This window comes from Scylla paramamosain, chromosome 38 (assembly GCF_035594125.1).
Source record: "Scylla paramamosain isolate STU-SP2022 chromosome 38, ASM3559412v1, whole genome shotgun sequence".
Lineage (NCBI taxonomy): Eukaryota > Metazoa > Arthropoda > Malacostraca > Decapoda > Portunidae > Scylla > Scylla paramamosain.
Genome location: NC_087188.1, coordinates 3,686,355 through 3,704,908, shown reverse-complemented (window position 1 = coordinate 3,704,908; position 18,554 = coordinate 3,686,355). Strand labels below are relative to the sequence as shown.

At 32.7% G+C, this 18,554-nt stretch overlaps 1 protein-coding gene across 1 annotated transcript; it reads left to right on the top strand.

Moving 5' to 3' along the window:
• Positions 1–15,237: 15,237 nt before the first annotated feature.
• LOC135091608 (uncharacterized) lies at positions 15,238–18,033 on the top strand. The gene is made up of 2 exons (XM_063989368.1): positions 15,238–15,425; positions 15,760–18,033. The coding sequence occupies exon 2, from the start codon at positions 15,799–15,801 to the stop codon at positions 17,470–17,472; it is 1,674 nt and encodes a 557-aa protein (XP_063845438.1). The 5' UTR covers positions 15,238–15,425; positions 15,760–15,798; the 3' UTR covers positions 17,473–18,033.
• The last annotated feature ends 521 nt before the right edge of the window (positions 18,034–18,554 follow it).

The window sequence follows — 18,554 nt, the reverse complement described above, 5'->3', positions numbered from 1 at the left end:
TTGGTCTTTTTGTACGTAAGAAGTTGTAAAACACTAGAAATAGTCGTTTTTTTTTTTTTTATTTATGAAATACACGTTACTTTATGATGGTTGTTTTGCACGCATTTTAGCGTTTTGGTACATACAGAACATTACTAAAAACATTTATTTTGAGTCTTTTTCACAATTTTATGTACCAAAACGTCATAATGCCTCCAGAGCACCATCTATGGGAAAATGAAACGACATTTCCAGAAATATGTCTTTTGAGTGTTGATGAACGTGGTAAGTACCAAAGTTATAAAAAGCATGGAAAGCTACCTATATGAAAGAACAAGACAACCAAAAATTTATCTTTTGGGTATTTTCAGCTACTTACGTACCAAAACGCTGAGATGTATGCAAAAATCCCTTTATTACCATAAACAATTTTCTTTCTTTTTACATATAAAAAGAAACATAAATGCATGCAAAATACTTTGCAAGGGGAAACGAAAAGACATTAGAAGAAACTTTTATTATGAGTGGTTTTTTTTTTTTTTTTATTTCTAAGGTACCAAGACCTATTTAACACATTGAAGAGCACTCTATATGGAGAAAAGAACAAGATTACAAAAATGTGCTTTTTGAGTGTTTTTCACATTGTTAGGTAAGAAAACACTCTATAAAGAGTGTTATTTATGGGTTTTAGCTTTTTCATACATAACGAACTTAAAAAAAACTCATAATACACGTTTCTCGTAACATCCTTTCATTTTCCAAACGTAGAGTTCTTTGCATGTATTTAGGCGTTTTTATAGGTAACATGATCAAAAACACTCAAAATACATGTTTCTGGTAATGTTATTCTGTTTCTCCATAAAGGGTATTTTGCATGCGTTTTAGCGTTTTGGTATATAAGGAGCTCAAAAACACGTAAAGGCAGGTTCTTGGTAAAAGTTGGTTTTATTCCCATATAATGTGATTGCCCTCCTTTTTAGCGCTTTATTTCCTATCACGCTCAAAAACACTCAAAAGACACTTTTCTGGTAATGTCATTTTTTTCCCACATAAAGCTAGTTTTGCATGCGATTTTTGATTTAGATAACTAAGAATGTGAAAAGCACTCAAAATACATGCATTTGATAAGGTTGTTCTGTATTCTCAATTAAGAGTGTAATTTCTGAGTTTCAGCATTTTGGTATATAAGAAACTTCTCCATATACACCGAGTTCTTGCGATTTTTGCCTTGTGGCTGTTGTGAAACGATAAAACACTCATTATACACGTTTCTCGTAATGTCTTTTTGTATCCTAATATAGAGTGCTTTCCATCCATTTTCGCGTTTTTTGAAGGTAAGAAGCTCAAAAACACTCAAAATATACCTTTTTGGTAATGTTATTCTATTTCTCCATATTCGTTGGTTTGCATCCGTTTTAGCGTTTTTCTACGTAAGACACTGAAAAGACACATTTTCAGTAATTTTGTGATGGATTCCCACATTGAGTGACTTACATATTATTTATCGTTTTGGTGCCTAACATGCTGAAAAAAAAAACACAAAAGACAAGTTTCTGGTACGGTCGTATAATTTCCCCATATAGGTGACTTTGCATGAACTTTAGGGTTTGGTACATAACAATCCGAAAAAAAAGCTAAAATTAACTTTTTTCATAATGTTCTTTTTTCACATAAATTCCCTGAATTTTTGCAGAATTTTGGCATCTCAGTACCTATGAAGATGAATAAAAAAAAATCCTATTTTTTTATTTATTTTCATTTTTTTTTATCTATAAAGAGTGTTATTTGTGGGTTTTAGCTTTTTGGTATTAAAGAACTTAAAAACACTCATAATACACGTTTCTCGAAATGTCCTTTCGTTTCCCAAACATAAGATTCTTTGCATGTATTTAAGCGTTTTTATAGGTAACATGATCAAAAACACTCAAAATACATGTTTTTCGTAATGTTATTCTGTTTCTAAATAAACGGTGTTTTGCATGCGTTTTAGCGTTTTGGTATATAAGGAGCTCAAAAACACTTAGAAAAAACATTTGGTAAAAGTTGGTTTTATTCCCATGTAGTGTGATTGCCCTGCTTTTTAGTGCTTTATTGCCTATCATCCTAAAAAAAAAAAAACACTTAAAAGACACTTTTCTGGTAATGTCATTTTTTTTCCCACATAAAGCTACTTTCACATGCAATTTGGGGTTTTGGTAACTAAGAATGTGAAAAACACTCAAAATACACGCATTTAGTAAGGTTGTTCTGTTTCTCAATTAAGAGTGTTATTCAGGAGTTTCAACATTTTGGTATCTAAGAAACTTCTCCATATATAGTTTTTTTGCGTTTTTTGCCCTGTGCTTCTTGAGAATCTATAAAACACTCATTTTACACGTTTCTCGTAATGTCCTTTTGTTAACCAATATAGAGAGCTTCCCATCCATTTTTGCGTTTTTTGTAAAAAAGCTCAAAAATACTCAAAATATACCTTTTTGGTAATCTTATTCTATTTTTTCATGTTGGTTGGTTTTGCATCCGTTTTAGCATTTTTCTACTTAAAACTAGGAAAAGACACGTTTTCAGTAATTTGTTTTGGATTCCCATATAGAATGACTTCCATATTATTTATTGTTTTGGAGACTAACATGCTGGCTGAAAAAAATACTAGAAACACAGGTTTCTCGTAAAGTCGTTTAATTTCCCCATATAGTTGGCTTTGCATGCACTTTAGGGTTTTGTGCATAACAGTCCGAGAAAAAAAGCTAAAATTAACTTTTTTGATAATGTTTTTTTTCATATAATTTCCCTGAATTTTGCCAGAAATTTGGGATCTCGGTACCTGTCAAGAAGAATAACAAAAAAAAAAATCCTATTTATTTATTTACTTTTTTTTTCTCTATAAAGAGGTTTTAGCTTTTTTGTACTTATGGAACTTAAAAACACTCATAATACACGTTTCTCGTAATGTCCTTTCGTTTCCCAGACATAGGGTTCTTTGCATGTATTTAAGCGTTTTTAGAGGTAACATGATCAAAAACACTCAAAATACTTGTTTTTGGTAATGTTAATCTGTTTTTCCATAAAGGGTGTTTTGCATGCGTTTTAGCGTTTTGGTATATAAGGAGCTCAAAAACACTTAAAGGTATGTTCTTGGTAAAAGATGGGTTTATTCCCATGTAATGTGATTGCCCTCCTTTTTAGTGCTTTATTGCCTAACACGCTCAAAAACACTCAAAAGACAGTTTTCTGGTAATGTCATTTTTTTTACCACATAAAGCTAGTTTTGCATGCAATTTGGGGTTTTGGTAACTAAGAATGTGAAAAACAGTCAAAATACATGCATATCGTAAGGTTGTTCTGTATTCTCAATTAAGAGTGTATTCTTGAGTTTCAGCATTTTAGTATCAAAGAAACTTATCCATATACACGAGTTTTTTCTTTTTTTGCCTTGTGGTTCTTGTGAAACTATAAAACACTCATTATACAAGTTTCTCGTAATGTCCTTTTGTATCTCAATATAGAGTGCTTTCTATCCATTTTCGCGTTTTTTGTAGGTAAGAAGCTCAGAAACACTAAAAATATACCTTTTTTGGTAATGTTATTCTATTTCTTCATATTCGTTGGTTTGCATCTGTTTTAGCGTTTTTCTTCGTAAAACACTGAAAAGACACTTTTTAGTAATTTTGTGATGGATTCCCATATTGAGTGACTTCCATATTATATGTCGTTTTCGTGCCTAACATGCTGAAAAACACTCAAAAGACAGGTTTCTGGAAAAGTCGTTTAATTTCCCCATATAGGTGGCTTTGCATGCACTTTAGGGTTTGGTACATAACAGTCCGAAAAAAAAGCTAAAATAAATTTTTTTATAATTTTTTTTTTCCACACAATTTCCCTGAATTTTGCCAGAATTTTGGCATCTCGGTACCTATGAAGAAGAATAACAAAAAAAAAAAAGGAAAATTCCTTTTTTTTTCTCTCTCTCTCTATAAAGAGTGTTATTTGTGGATTTTAGCTTTTTGGTGCTTAAGGAATTCAATAACATTCATAATACACGTTTCTCGTAATGTCCTTTCGTTTCCGAAACATAGGGTTCTTTGCATGTATTTAAGCGTTTTTATAGGTAACATGATCAAAAACACTCAAAATACATGTTTTCCTAATGTTATTCTGTTTCTTCATAAAGACTGTTTTGCATGCGTTTTAGCGTTTTGGTATGTTAGGAGCTCAAAAACACTTAAAGGCAAGTTCTTGGTTAAAGTTGGTTTTATTCCCATGTAATGTGATTGCCCTGCTTTTTAGTGCTTTATTGCCTAACACGCTCAAAAACACTCAAAAGACACTTTTCTGGAAATGTCTTTTTTTTTTTCTCCACATGAAGCTAGTTTCGTATGCAATTTGGGTTTTTGGTAACCAAGAATGTGAAAATACACGCATTTGGTAAGGTTGTCCTGTTTCTCAATTAAGAATATTTTTCATGATTTTCAGCGTTTTGGTATCTAAGAATCTCAAAAACACTTATAATGCACGTTTCTCGTAATGTCCCTTTTTTTCCTCATTTAGGGTGCTTTGCATGTATTTTGGCATTTTATTTTTCACGTAATAGCTGAAAAAACACTGAAAATACACGCTTTTGGTAATAAGAACATAAGAACATAAGAAATAAGTAAATATGCAAGAAGGCATCAGGTCTACACGTGGCAGTACTTGTATGAAATATGCCTACGTATTTCCACCTATCATCCCCATCTATAAATGTGTAATTTTCTCTTACAGTTGCCAAATGCCTCAGCACTAACAGCTTGATTACTAAGTCCGTTCCAATCATCTACTACTGTATTTGAAAACCAATTCCTTCCTGTTTCCATTTTGAACATCAAGTTTTCAGGCTCAAGCCTGAAAACTTGATGTTCTACTCGTATTTTTCTTGTTCTATCATGGTTACAGATTCTAAGAATTTTCCTTATGTTCCCCTTGTTATAACCCATATACCACTTAAAGACTTCTCTCAGGTCCACTCTTAACCTACGTCTCTCTAAAGAATGTAAATTTAACAGCTTGAATCTCGCTTCGTAAGGAATACTCCTCATCCCCTGTATCCTTTTAGTCATTCTCCTTTGAAGTGATTCTAATAGACCTATATCCTTCCTGTGATGTGGTGACCAGAATAGAACAGCGTAGTCTAGATGAAGTCTGACCAGCGCTAAATGTAACTTTAATATTACTTCGGGAGTTTTACTTTTAGCACTCCTGAAAATGGATCATAATACACTATTTGCTTTGTTTCTGGCCTCTTTGCATTGCTTTCTTAGACGGAGTTCAGAGCTAACTTTAAATCTCAAATCTTTTTCTAACCCTGAACCTACCAGAACTTGGTTGTTCATTGTGAAACTACTGTGTGGGTTTCTTCTACTTACGCTAAGTGCTTTGCATTTGTTGATATTAAACTGCATTTGCCATCTGTCTGTCCATTCGTTCATCCTATCCAAATCTGCCTGCAAGGCGATGGTATGCGATTCTGACCTAATTAATCTACATACTCTCGTGTCATCCGCAAATTTACTAACAACACTACTAATTCCAAGTCATTGACATATATTACAAACAACATCGGCCCTAATACTAATAATCCCTTTGTCACCCCACTAATTACTTGACCCCACTCGGATTTAGAGCCATTTATTACAACACTCTGTCGCCTGCCGCTTGGCCATGACGTTATCCAGATTACTTATAACCTTTTTCCAATTCTTAAATACTGTGGAATATATTTCATCTGGTCCTGGTGACTTGAACTTTTCAGCTTATCTATCTCCTGTTCCACTATCTCTTTAGTTATGGTAATATCTCTCAGCTTCTCATTTTCTTCTACTCTAAATATCTTGTCACTATTCGGCAAATCCTGCATGTTTTCCTGGGCAAAGACAGTTTAAAAATACTCGCTCACAATTTTACTAATCTCCTCCCAACAACTAAGCAGGTCCCATTCTGCTGTCTTTAAGGAACTATTGTTTCTCTATTCTTCGTCTTATATACCTGATAAAATCCCTTGGGGTCCATCTTCGCTTGGCTGGCTACCTTTAATTGATAACTATTTTTAGCTTTCCTTGTTAAACTCCTGACTTTTCTAATTCATTATATTATGGCCTTAAAACCACTTCCCCTGTCTTTAATCTCATATATACTTCTCTTTCGCCCTATGTAATGTTTTAACCTCAGTCATCCATTTATGATCATTTTTCTGCGATTTTATTCTTGTGTAAGGGATGTTCCCTAACTGTCCTGAATGTAATTTATCAACGAAATATTTATTTCGCTTCTCTATAAAGGGTGTTTTGCTTGAGTTTTAGCGTTTCTGTACATAAGAACCTTTAAAACAGGTTTTTAGTAATGTTATTTTGTATTCCTTTATGGAGCGCTTTCAATGCTTTCCAGCGTTTTGGTGTCTAACACGTTGAAAAACACTCAAAAGACACGTTGATAATAATGTCGTTTCGTTTCCTGATAAAGGGGGCTTCCAATGCATTTTGTCTTTTGGTACTTAACAATATGAAAAAAAAAGTTTAAGTAAAAGTTTTCGGTAGAGTTATTTTTCCATATAAAGTTATAATCATGTGTTTTTGAGTCTTAGTACCTAAATGCGTGTATTTTGAGTTTTTTTTTACATTCTTAGTTATCAAAGCCCCAAATTCCATGCGAAACTAAATTTATGTGGGAAAAAAATGACATTACCAGAAAAGTGTCTTTCAGTGTTTTTGAGCGTCTTAGGCAATAAAGCACTAAAAAGCAGGGCAATCATATTACATGGGAATAAAACCAACTTTTACGAAGAACTTGCTTTTTAGTGTTTTTGACACGCATTTAGTAAGGTTGTTCTGTTTCTCAATTAAGAGTGTTATTCATGAGTTTCAGCATTTTGATATCTAGGAAACTTCTCCATATACACGAGTTTTTGCGTTTTTTGCCTAGTGTTTTTTTTTTGAACTATAAAACATTCATTATACACTTTTCTTGCAATGTCCCTTTGTTTCCCAATATAGAGTGCTTTGAATCAATTTTTCCGTTTTTTTGTAGGTAACAAGCTCAGAAACACTCAAAATATACATTTTTGGTAATGTTTTTCTGCTTCTTGATATTGGTTGGTTTGCATCACTTTTAGCGTTTTTCTACGTAAAACACTGAGAACACACGTTTTCAGTAATTTTCTTTTGGATTCCCACATAGCGTGAGTTCCTTATTATTTATCATTTTGGTGCTTAACATGCTGAAAAACACTCAAAACACAGATTTCTGGTAAGGTCTTTAATTTCCTCATATGGCAGGCTTTGCATGTCTTTTCAGTGTTTTTGAGCGTGTTACGCAATAAAGCACTAAAACACAGGGCAATCACATTACATGGAAATAAAACCAAATTTTACCAAGAACTTGCCTTTAAGTGTTTTTGAGCTCCTTACATACCAAAACGCTAACACGCATGCAAAATACATTTTATGGAGAAACAGAATAATATTACCAAATACATGTATTTTGAGTGTTTTTGATCATGTTATCTATAAAAACGCTTAAATACATCTAAAGAACCTTTAAATTAAATACATGCAAAGGACATTACGAGAAACGTGTATTATGAGTGTTTTTTAAGTTCCTTCAGTACCTAAAAGCTAAAACCCACAAATAACACTCTTTATTTAGAAAAAAATAAAATAATAAACAAAAAGATAAAAAAATTATATATTTTTTTTTTATTTATCCTTATAGGTACCGAGATGCCAAAATTCTGCCAAAATTCAGGAAATATATGTGGAAAAAAGAACATTACCAAAAAAGTTAATTATAGCTTTTTTTTCGGATTGTTATGTACCAAACCCTAAAGTGCATGCAAAGCCACCTATATAGGGAAGTTAAACGAGTTTACCATAAACCTGTCGTTTCAGTGTTTTTCAGCATGTTAGGTACCAAAACGATAAATAATATGGAAGTCAGTCAATATGTGAATCCAAAAGAAAATTACTGAAAACGTGTCTTTTCAGTGTTTTACGTAGAAAAACGCTAAAGCGGATGCAAACCAACCTATATGAAGAAATAGAATAACATTACCAAAAAGATACATTTTGAGTGTTTTTGAGCTTGTTACCTACGAAAAAATGCAAAAATGGATGTAAAGCACTTTATATACAGGAAACAAAAGGACATTACGAGAAACGTGTATAATGAGTGTTTTATAGTTTTAAAAGAACCACAAGGCAATAAACGCAAAAACTCGTGTATATAGAGAAATTTCCTACATACCAAAATGATGAAATGCATGAATAACACTTTTAATCGATAAACAGAACTACCTTACCAAATTGTGTATTTTGTGTGTTTTTCACATTCTTAGTTACGAAAATGCAAAATTACATGCGAAATTACCTTCATGTGGGAAAAAAAATGACATTACCAAAAAAGTGTCTTTTTAGTGTTTTTGAGCGTGATATGCAACAAAGCACAAAAAAGCAGAACAATTACATTACATGGGAATAAAACCAACTTTTACGAAGAACTTGCCTTTAAGTGTTTTTTAACTCCTTACATACCAAATCGCTAAAACGCAAAAAGCTAAAACCCACAAATAACACTCTTTATTTAGAAAAAAAATAAATAAAAAATAGGAGCTTTTTTTTTTTTTTTGTTATTCATATTCATAGGTACCGAAATGCCAAAATTCTAGGAAAATTCAGGGCAATCATATGATAAAAGAATATTATCAAAAAAGTTAATTTCAGCTTTTTTTTCGGAATGTTATGTACCAAACCCTAAAGTGCATGCAAACCCTTCTATATGAGGAAATTAAACGACCTTACCAGAAATCTGTGTTTTGAGTGTTTTTTTTAGCATGTTAGGCACCAAAACGATAAATAATAAGGAACTCACTCTATATGGGAATCCGAAACAAAGTTACTGAAAACGTGTCTTTTCAGTGTTTTACGTAGAAAAACGCTAAAACGGATGCAAAGCAACCAATATCAAGAAATTGAAAAACGTTACTAAAAAGGTATATTTTGATTGTTTTTGAGCTTGTTACCTACAAAAAACGCGAAAATTCATGCAAAGCACTCTATATATGGAAAAAAAAGGACATTGCAAGAAAAGTGTATAATGAGTGTTTTATAGTTCAAAAGAACCACAAGGCAAAAAACGCAAAATCTCGTGTATATGGAGAGGTTTCCTAGATACAAAAATGCTAAAACTCATGTATAACACTCCTAATTGAGAAACAGAACAACCTTAATAAACGCATGTATTTTGAGTGCTTTTCACATTCTTAGTTACCAAAATCCAAATTGCATGCGAAAATAGATTTGTGGGAAAAAAAAGACTTTACCAGAAATGTGTCTTTTTAGTGTTTTTGAGCGTGATAGGCAATAAAGCAGTAAAAAGGAGGGCAATCACATTACATTGGAGGAAAACGAATTTTTACCAAGAACTTGCCTTTAAGTGTTTTTGAGCTCCTTATATACCAAAACATTAAAACGCATGCAAAACACTCTTTATGGTGAAACAGAATAACATTACCAAAAACATGTATTTTGAGTGTTTTTGATCATGTTACCAATAAAAACGCTTAAATACATGCAAAGAACACTATTTTTTGGGAAATGAAAGGAGATTACGAGAAACGTGTATTATGAGTGTTTTTAAGTTCCTTAATTACCAAAAAGGTAAAAGCCACAAATAACACTCTTTATTGAGAAACAATAAATAAATAAAAAAAATACAATATTTTTTTTCTTTCTTATTCATCTTCACAGGTACCGAGATGCCAAAATTTGGGCAAAATTCAGGAAATTATGTGAAATAAGAACATTATCAAAAAAGTTAAATTTAGCTTTTTTTTTCGGACTGTTATGTACCAAACCCTTAAAGTGCATGCAAAGCCTACTATATGGGGGAAATTAAACGTCTTTGCCAGAAAACGGTCTTATGAGTATTTTTCAGCATGTTAGGAACCAACACGATAAATAACATGGAAGTCAATCTACATGGGAATCCAAAACAAAATTACTAAAAACGTTTCTTTTCGGTGTTTTACGTAGAAAAACGCTAAGACGGATGCAAACCAACCAATATGACGAAATAAAATAATATTACCAAAAAGGTATATTTTGAGTGTTTTTGAAATTCTTACCTACAAAAAACGCGAAAATGAATGGAAAGCACTCTATATTGGGAAGCAAAATGACATTACGAGAAACGTGTATAATGAGTGTTTTATAGTTTCACAAGAACTACAAGGCAAAAAACAAAAAAACTCGTGTATATAGAGAAGTTTCTTACATTCCAAAATGCTGAAAATCTGGAACAACACTCTTAATAGAGAAACAGAATAATATTACTAAATGCGTGTATTTTGAGTGCTTTTCACATTCTTGGTTACCAAAACCCCAAATTGCATGCGAAACTAGCTTTATGTGGGAAAAAAAATAACATTACCAGAAAAATGTCTTCTGAGTGTTTTTGAGCGTGTTATACAATAAAGCACTAAAAAGCAGGGCAATCACATTACATTGGAATAAAACCAATTTTTAACAAGAACTTGCCTTTAAGTGTATTTGAGCTCCTTATATACCAAAACACTAAAATGCATGCAAAATGCACTTTATGGTGAAACAGAATAACATTACCAAAAACATGTATTTTCAGTGTTTTTGATCATGTAACCAATAAAAACATACATGCAAAGAACCCTATTTTTGGGAAATGAAAGGACAATACGAGAAACGTGTATTATAAGTGTTTTTAAGTTCATTAAGTACAAAAAGCTAATAGCCACAAATTACACTCTTTATTGAAAAAAATAGATAAATAAATAAAAAAATACGATATTTTTTTTCATTATTATTCATCTTCACAGGTAACGAGATGCCAAAATTCGGGCAAAGTTCAGGAAATTATACGAAATAAGAACATTATCAAAAAAGAAAAATTTAGCTTTTTTTTCGGACTGTTATGTACCAAACCCCTAAAGTGCATGCAAAGCCACCTATATGGGGAAATTGAACGTCTTTGCCAGAAAACTGTCTTATGAGTGTTTTTCAGCATGTTAGGAACCAACACGATAAAACCCAAGAAAGTCAATCTATATGGGAATCCAAAACAAAATTACTGAAAACGTGTCTTTTCGGTGTTTATGTGTTTATGTTTATGTTTCGGAGTTATGTACCAAACCATAAATTGTATGCAAAGTCACCTTTTTGGGAAAATTTAACGACTTTACAAGAAACCTATCTTTTTTTAGTGTTTTTCCGCATGTTAGGCACCAAAACGATAGATAATATGAAAGTCACTCTATATGGAAATCCAAAACAAAATTATTGAAAACGTGTCTTTTAAAAGATTTACGTACAAAAATGCTAAAACGGATGCAAACCAACCAGTATGAAAAAATAGAATAACATTACCAGAGAAGTATATTTTGTTTGCTTTTGAACTTGTTACATAAAAAAAAAAAAAAACTTGCCTTTTAGTGTTTTTGATACGCATTTAGTAATATTGTTCTGTTTCTCAATTAAGAGTGTTATTCATGAGTTTCAGCATTTTGGTATCTAGGAAAATTCTCCATATACACGAGTTTTTGCGTTTTTTGCCTTGTGGTTTTTTTGAACTATAAAACATTCATTATACACTTTTCTTGCAGTGTCCCTTTCTTTCCCAATATAGAGTGCTTTGTATCAATTTTTCCGTTTTTTTTGTAGGTAACAAGCTCAAAAACACTGAAAATATACATTTCTGGTAATGTTTTTCTGCTTCTTGATATTGTTTTTTTTTTTGCATCAATTTTAGCGTTTTTCTACGTAAAACACTGAGAAGACACGTTTTCAGTAAATTTGTTTTTGGATTCCCACATAGAGTGAGTTCCTTATTATTTATCGTTTTGATGCCTAACATGCTGAAAAACACTCAAAAGACAGATTTCTGGTAATATCTTCAATTTCCTCATATGCGAGGCCTTGCATGTCTTTTGAGTGTTTTTGAATGTGTTACGCAATAAAGCACTAAAAGGAAGGGCAATCACATTACATGGGAATAAAACCAAATTTTACCAAGAACTTGCCATTAAGTGTTTTTTCAGCTCCTTACATACCAAAACGCTAAAACGCATGCAAAATACATTTGATGGAGAAACAGAATAATATTACCAAATCCATGTATTTTGAGTGTTTTTGATCATGTTATCTATAAAAACGCTTAAATACATGCAAAGAACCTTATGTTTGGGAAACGAAAGGACATTACGAGAAACGTGTATTATGAGTGTTTTTTTAAGTTCCTTCAGTACCTAAAAGCTAAAACCCACAAATAACACTCTTTATTTAGAAAAAAAAATAATAAACAAAAAAATAAAAAAATAGGATTTTTTTTTTTTTTTTTTGTTATTTATCTTTATAGATACCGAGATGCCAAAATTCTGCCAAAATTCAGGGAATTTATTTGGAAAAGAGAACATTAACAAAAAAGTTAATTATAGGTTTTTTTTTCGGATTGTTATGTACGAAACCCTAAAGTGCTTGCAAAGCCACCTATATAGGGAAGTTAAACGACTTTACCAGAAACCTGTCTTTTCAGTGTTTTTCAGCATGTTAGGCACCAAAACGATAAATAATATGGAAGTCAGTCAATATGTGAATCCAAAAGAAAATTACTGAAAACGTGTCTTTTCAGTGTTTTACGTAGAAAAACGTTAAAGCGGATGTAAACCAACCTATATGAAGAAATAGAATAACATTACCAAAAAGATATATTTTTAGTGTTTTTGAGCTTGTTACCTACAAAAAAATGCCAAAATGGATGTAAAGCACTCTCTATTAGGAAACAAAAGGACATTACGAGAAACGTGTATAATGAGTGTTTTATAGTTTTAAAAGAACCACAAGGCAATAAACGCAAAAACTCGTGTATATAGAGAAATTTCTTACATTGAAAAAAAAGATGAAATGCATGAATAACACTTTTCATCGATAAACAGAACTACCTTACCAAATTGTGTATTTTCAGTGTTTTTTTCACATTCTTAGTTACGAAAATGCCAAATTACATGCAAAACTACCTTCATGTGGGAAAAAAAAAATGACTACCAAAAAAGTGTCTTTTTAGTGTTTTTAAGCGTGATATGCAACAAAGCATTAAAAAGCAGAACAATCACATTACATGGGAATAAAACCAACTTTTACGAAGAACTTGCCTTTAAGTGTTTTTTAACTCCTTACATACCAAATCGCTAAAACGCTTGCAAAACACCCTTTATGGAGAAACAGAATAACATTATGAAAAACATGTATTTTGAGCGTTTTTGATCATGTAACCTATAAAAACGCTTAAATACATGTAAAGAACCCTATGTTTGTATAACAAAAGGACATTACGAAAATCGTGTATTATGAGTGTTTTTAAGTTCCTTAAGTACCAAAAAGCTAAAACCCACAAATAACACTCTTTATAGAGAGAATTTTTTTTATTTTTTTTGTTATTCATCTTTATAGGTACCGAGATGCCAAAATTCTGGCAAAACTCATGGAAATTTTATAAAAAAAAAAAAACATCATAAAAAAATAATTTTAGCTTTTTTCCGGAGTTATGTACAAACCTTGAAGTGCAGGAAAATCCTCCTATATGGGGAAATTACACGACTTTACCAGAAACCCGTCTTTTGAGTGTTTTTCATCAATTTCAAAAATATTACTGATAACGTGTCTTTCAGTGATTTACGAAGAAAAACGCTAAAACGGATGTAAACCAACCAATATGAAGAAATAGAATAACATTACCAAAAAGATATATTTTGATGTGTTTTAGAGCTTGTTACCTACAAAAAATGCAAAAATGGATGGAAAGCACTTTATATTGGCAAAGAAAATGTAAATACGAGAAACATATATGAGTGTTTTATAGTTTGAAAAGACCCACAAGGTAAAAAACTAAAAAACTCGTGTACATAAAGAAGTTTCTGACATACCAAAAAGTTGAAACTCATGAATAACACTTTTAGTTTTGAAACAGAAATATCTTACCAAATGTGTGTATTAGAAAAGTTTATTACATACCAAAATGCTGAAAATCATGAATAACACTTTTAATTAGGAAATAGAACAACCTTACTAAATGCCTGTGTTTTGAGTTTTTTTCACATTCTTAGTTACCTAAACCCCAAATTCCATGCAAAACTAGCTTTATGTGGGAAAAAAAATGATATTACCAGAAAAGTGTCTTTTGAGTGTTTTTGAGCGTGTTAGGCAATAAAGCACTAAAAAGCATTACATGGGAATAAAAAAAACTTTTACCAAGAACTTGCCTTTAAGTGTTTTTGAGCTCATTACATACCAAAACGATAAAACGCATACAAAACACCTTTTATGGAGAAACAAAATAAGATTACCAAAACCATATATTTTGAGTGTTTTTGATTATGTTTTCTATAAAAACCCTCAAATACATGCAAAGAACCTTATGTTTGCGAAACGAAAGGACAATACGAAAAATGTGTATTATAGGTTTTTTTTAAGTTCCTTAAGTAACAAAAAGCTAAAACCCACAAATAAGAATCTTTATTTAGAAAAAAAAATTAAATGAAAAAATAGGATTTTTTTTTTTTTTTGTTATTCATCTTCATATGTACCGAGATGCCAAAATTCTGGGAAAATTCAGGACTATTATATGATAAAAGAAAATTATAAAAAAAAGTTAATTTTAGCTTTTTTTCGGACTGTTATGTACCAAACCCTAAAGTGCATCCAAAAGACTCCTATATGAGGAAATTAAACGACCTGAACAGAAATCTGTTTTTTGAGTGCTTTTCAGCATGTTAGGCACCAAAACGATAAATAATAAGAAACTCACTCTATATGAGAATCCAAAATAAAATTGCTGAAAACGTGTTTTTTATGTGTTTTACGTAGAAAAACGCTAAAACGGATGCAAACCAACCAATATCAAGAAATAGAAAAGCATTACCAAAAAGGTATATTTTGAGTGTTTTTGAGCTTGTTACCTACAATAAACGCGAAAATTCATGTAAAGCACTCTATATTAGAAAACAAAAGGACTTTGCAAGAAAAGAATATAATGAGTTTTTTTTATAGTTCAAAAGAAACAAAAGGCAAAAAACACAAAAACTCGTGTATATGGAGAAGGTTCCTAGTAGGGTTTCCTTCCCGGGATCCCGGGATCCCGGCCATAAATGGGCTTTTTTTCCTTCCCGGGAAATATGTGAAATCCCGGGAAATCCCGGGAAACTTCTTTTTATTATTTTTTTTCTTATGTCAGCTAAAAAATACGAAAATGTATGAGAGAGAGAGAGAGAGAGAGAGAGAGAGAGAGAATGCCTGGGCTGGAAGCGAGACAGCGATGAGCTGAATCAGCTGACGAGCGACGACACGTACCGTTCTCGTACACTTCTTTGCTTTGGTGGGCTTCTGGCGCTGAGTCAGGTTAGTCTGTTCTATTCTATCCCTGCGTGAAGGTGTGTAACGTGTGTTGATTGTGTAATGTGAAATTATTTCCTGTGGCCTGCTTCATGCTGATTGCTAACATCCTCATTCCTTTGTCCTTACCATAATTCTACTTCGGTGGGGTGAGCCTGAAATAATACAGTGTAAAAACTAGAAAATAAGTCGCCTATTCCTCATAACTGTGTCTCTGAATGTGAGTTCGTTATTGAATTTTCGTGTTACAGACTACAAATACGGGGTCTCTCACATGGATATGATTTATTGTGACAACAACATCCTTATAGGGAATATAGAGAATGTTTTTTTTTTTCAGGTGATTTACTGAATTATCTGACTCTACATAACCATTAAAATGGCAGACGAGGCAGAAGCAACAACCAGTACTGAGTCTTATGCATGGAAATATTTTGAAAAACTTAAATGTGAAGAATCGTCACGATGTAAAAAGTGTCATGCAGTTATAAAGTGCAGAGGATGGTCTACCAGTGGTATGATCCGTCATCTCAAGAGCAAACATTCAATTGAAAAAACAGAAAATCTCAAACGTCCTTCAGACAGGTCTCATGATAAAGATACAAGTGAGGTGAAGAGGAATTCTGTGCAACAGAAAATGACTGATTTTTTTAAAAAGGAGGAGACGAAGGAAGAAATCGTTGGGAAGCTAGCTGCAGTAGATGGATTTTCCATAAATGCCATTGCCAAGAGTGAGTTCATAAAGACATCAGTGCTTGCAAGGGGATACAAATTGCCTCAAAGTCCAACTCTTGTTATGGATCTTGTACATAAGCAGTACAATGTTGCAAAAGAAAGGGTGATATTTGATATTAACAAAAGGAAAAATGTTGGGGTTAGGTTTGGATTATCTCTTGGTGAGTATACTTCACTAAAAAACAAGAGATACATGAACATAAATTTACATACTAGTGATACCTTTTGGAATCTAGGAATGGCTAGAATTACAGGTTCACTACCAGCAGAGACTGCAGTTGAGGTAGTTGAGAATAAGTTAGCCGAGTTTCAGGTAAACTTGGAAAGAGATGTAGTTGCATGTGTAACTGATGGAGCCAGCGTCATGGTTAAATTTGGCAAACTGATTAAGACCTGTCATCACATGTGTTATGCTCATGGAATACATCTTGCTGTTTGTGATGTTCTTTACAAGAAAACAGATGGTAACTTAGTTAGTTTGGAAAGGAGAAATGTTACCCATCTCCAAGAAGAGGAAACTGATGATGTGGAAGCTGTGCCAGAGGAAGAAGAGTTGAGTAGTATGATAGAGGTGGTATCAGATGAGGATTTGGAAAATATTAGGTTAGAGGATCTGGAAGATGATGAAGTAGGGAACATAGATTTGTCTGTCACCATCAACAAAGTCAGGAAAATTGTAAAGATTTTTAGAAAATCACCCACAAGAAATGAGAAGCTGCAGATGTATGTTGTTAGTGAATATGGCAAAGAACTGATGCTAAAACTCGACTCAAAGACAAGGTGGAACAGCTTGCTAGACATGCTAGAGCGATTTCTCAAAGTAAAAAACTCAGTTGCTAAAGCTATGATTGACTGTAATATGGAAATGAACATCACAAATGGGGAATTAAAAGTGCTGAATGACTTAGTAACAGCACTGCAACCAGTGAAACTAGGGGCAGAGAGGATGGGATGCAGAGGTACAACTATTCTTAGTGCTGAAGGTGTGTTTTCATTCATGTTGAAAGAATTGAATGAACAAAAGTCATCATTTTCAATGAAGCTGCAAAATTCTCTCTATAGCAGAATAAATGAAAGGAGGAGTGCGGTTCTCGTAGGCCTTATGAAATACCTGCATTGTGGTAAGGCTTATAACAGCTGTGAGGAAAGATTACCATTAGCTTTACCCCGTAAGTCTGCCATCGTGGAGTCAGCTAAACAGCTGTTAGGAAGACTGTTTCAAGTAAGTGATGAAGAAGCTACAACTAGTGATAATGTGGAAACATCTGTAAATCAACAAAGCTCACTCACTGATAGACTCCAGGCAGCCATAGATTAGATTCAGACACAAAGTGCAAAAAAGAGAAGTGAATGTAACTACATTGGGAAGGAATTCAGTGTATTTGAGGCAACTGGGGACAGAACACAGAATTTAGAAAAATTGTTCCAGGCTCTCAACTCTGTACCACCAACGTCAGTTGAATCTGAAAGGGCTTTTTCAGCAGCTGGCCTTTTTATTACCAAACTAAGATCAAAGCTCAGTGATCGTAGTATTGACTGTTTGTGCTTTTTGAAGAGTTATTTCAAAAATAATTCTTAGGGTGTATGACTGCATTTGCAGCTGTGATTTTTTTTTTTTTTTTTTTTATCTACAGGCCATTCCATACTCTAGCATTGGGTGTTTAAAGTCCCACTTCCCTCTTTTCGTTTACCATGTCTGGAAAGTTGGGCCTAAATTCCAAATATTCTTTTTATGATTTTGTATGTGCATTACGGAATTTTTATTTTCTTCAGCTTTATTCAAATACACTGGGAAAATACCAGATAATATCTACTCTTCTTTAATTTCAGGGCATTTCGGAACTTTCAGTATTTTCATTTATTTATTTGTTTATTTATTTATCTATTTATTCACTTTTTAGGTTTTGTGGAATATGGTGTTCAAATTATTTTACATATGTTATTGAATATATGCAAAAGTTATTCCATAGTTTCATTTTCTGTGTAGTTTACAGTCTTGTGGAGCAAGATGGCTTGATGGGGGTCAGTGGAGGTGGCCAGTGCTACTGGCCAAGCTTCTATATGGATATGGTAATATGCAAAAATTCATATTCTATACGTATTAGGAAACTCTATGTCATTTAAAAATACTTATTTCACACTTTCACAGGGTAAGTAACAGCGTATTTTTTCTGTCTTTTGTTGTGCCCTTGAGTCGCTCCTGTTACTGTAAAAAAAAAAAAAAAAGTACTACTGAGGTTCATTTACGAATTACGATAGAGAAGGAGTATTAGCAAACATTATCTGCTACGGGAAATCCCGGGATCCCGGGAAATGTCTTGATTTTTCCCGGAATCTCGGGATGCTATAAAATCCCAAAAACAGGAAACCCTAGTTCCTAGATACTAAAATGCTGAAACT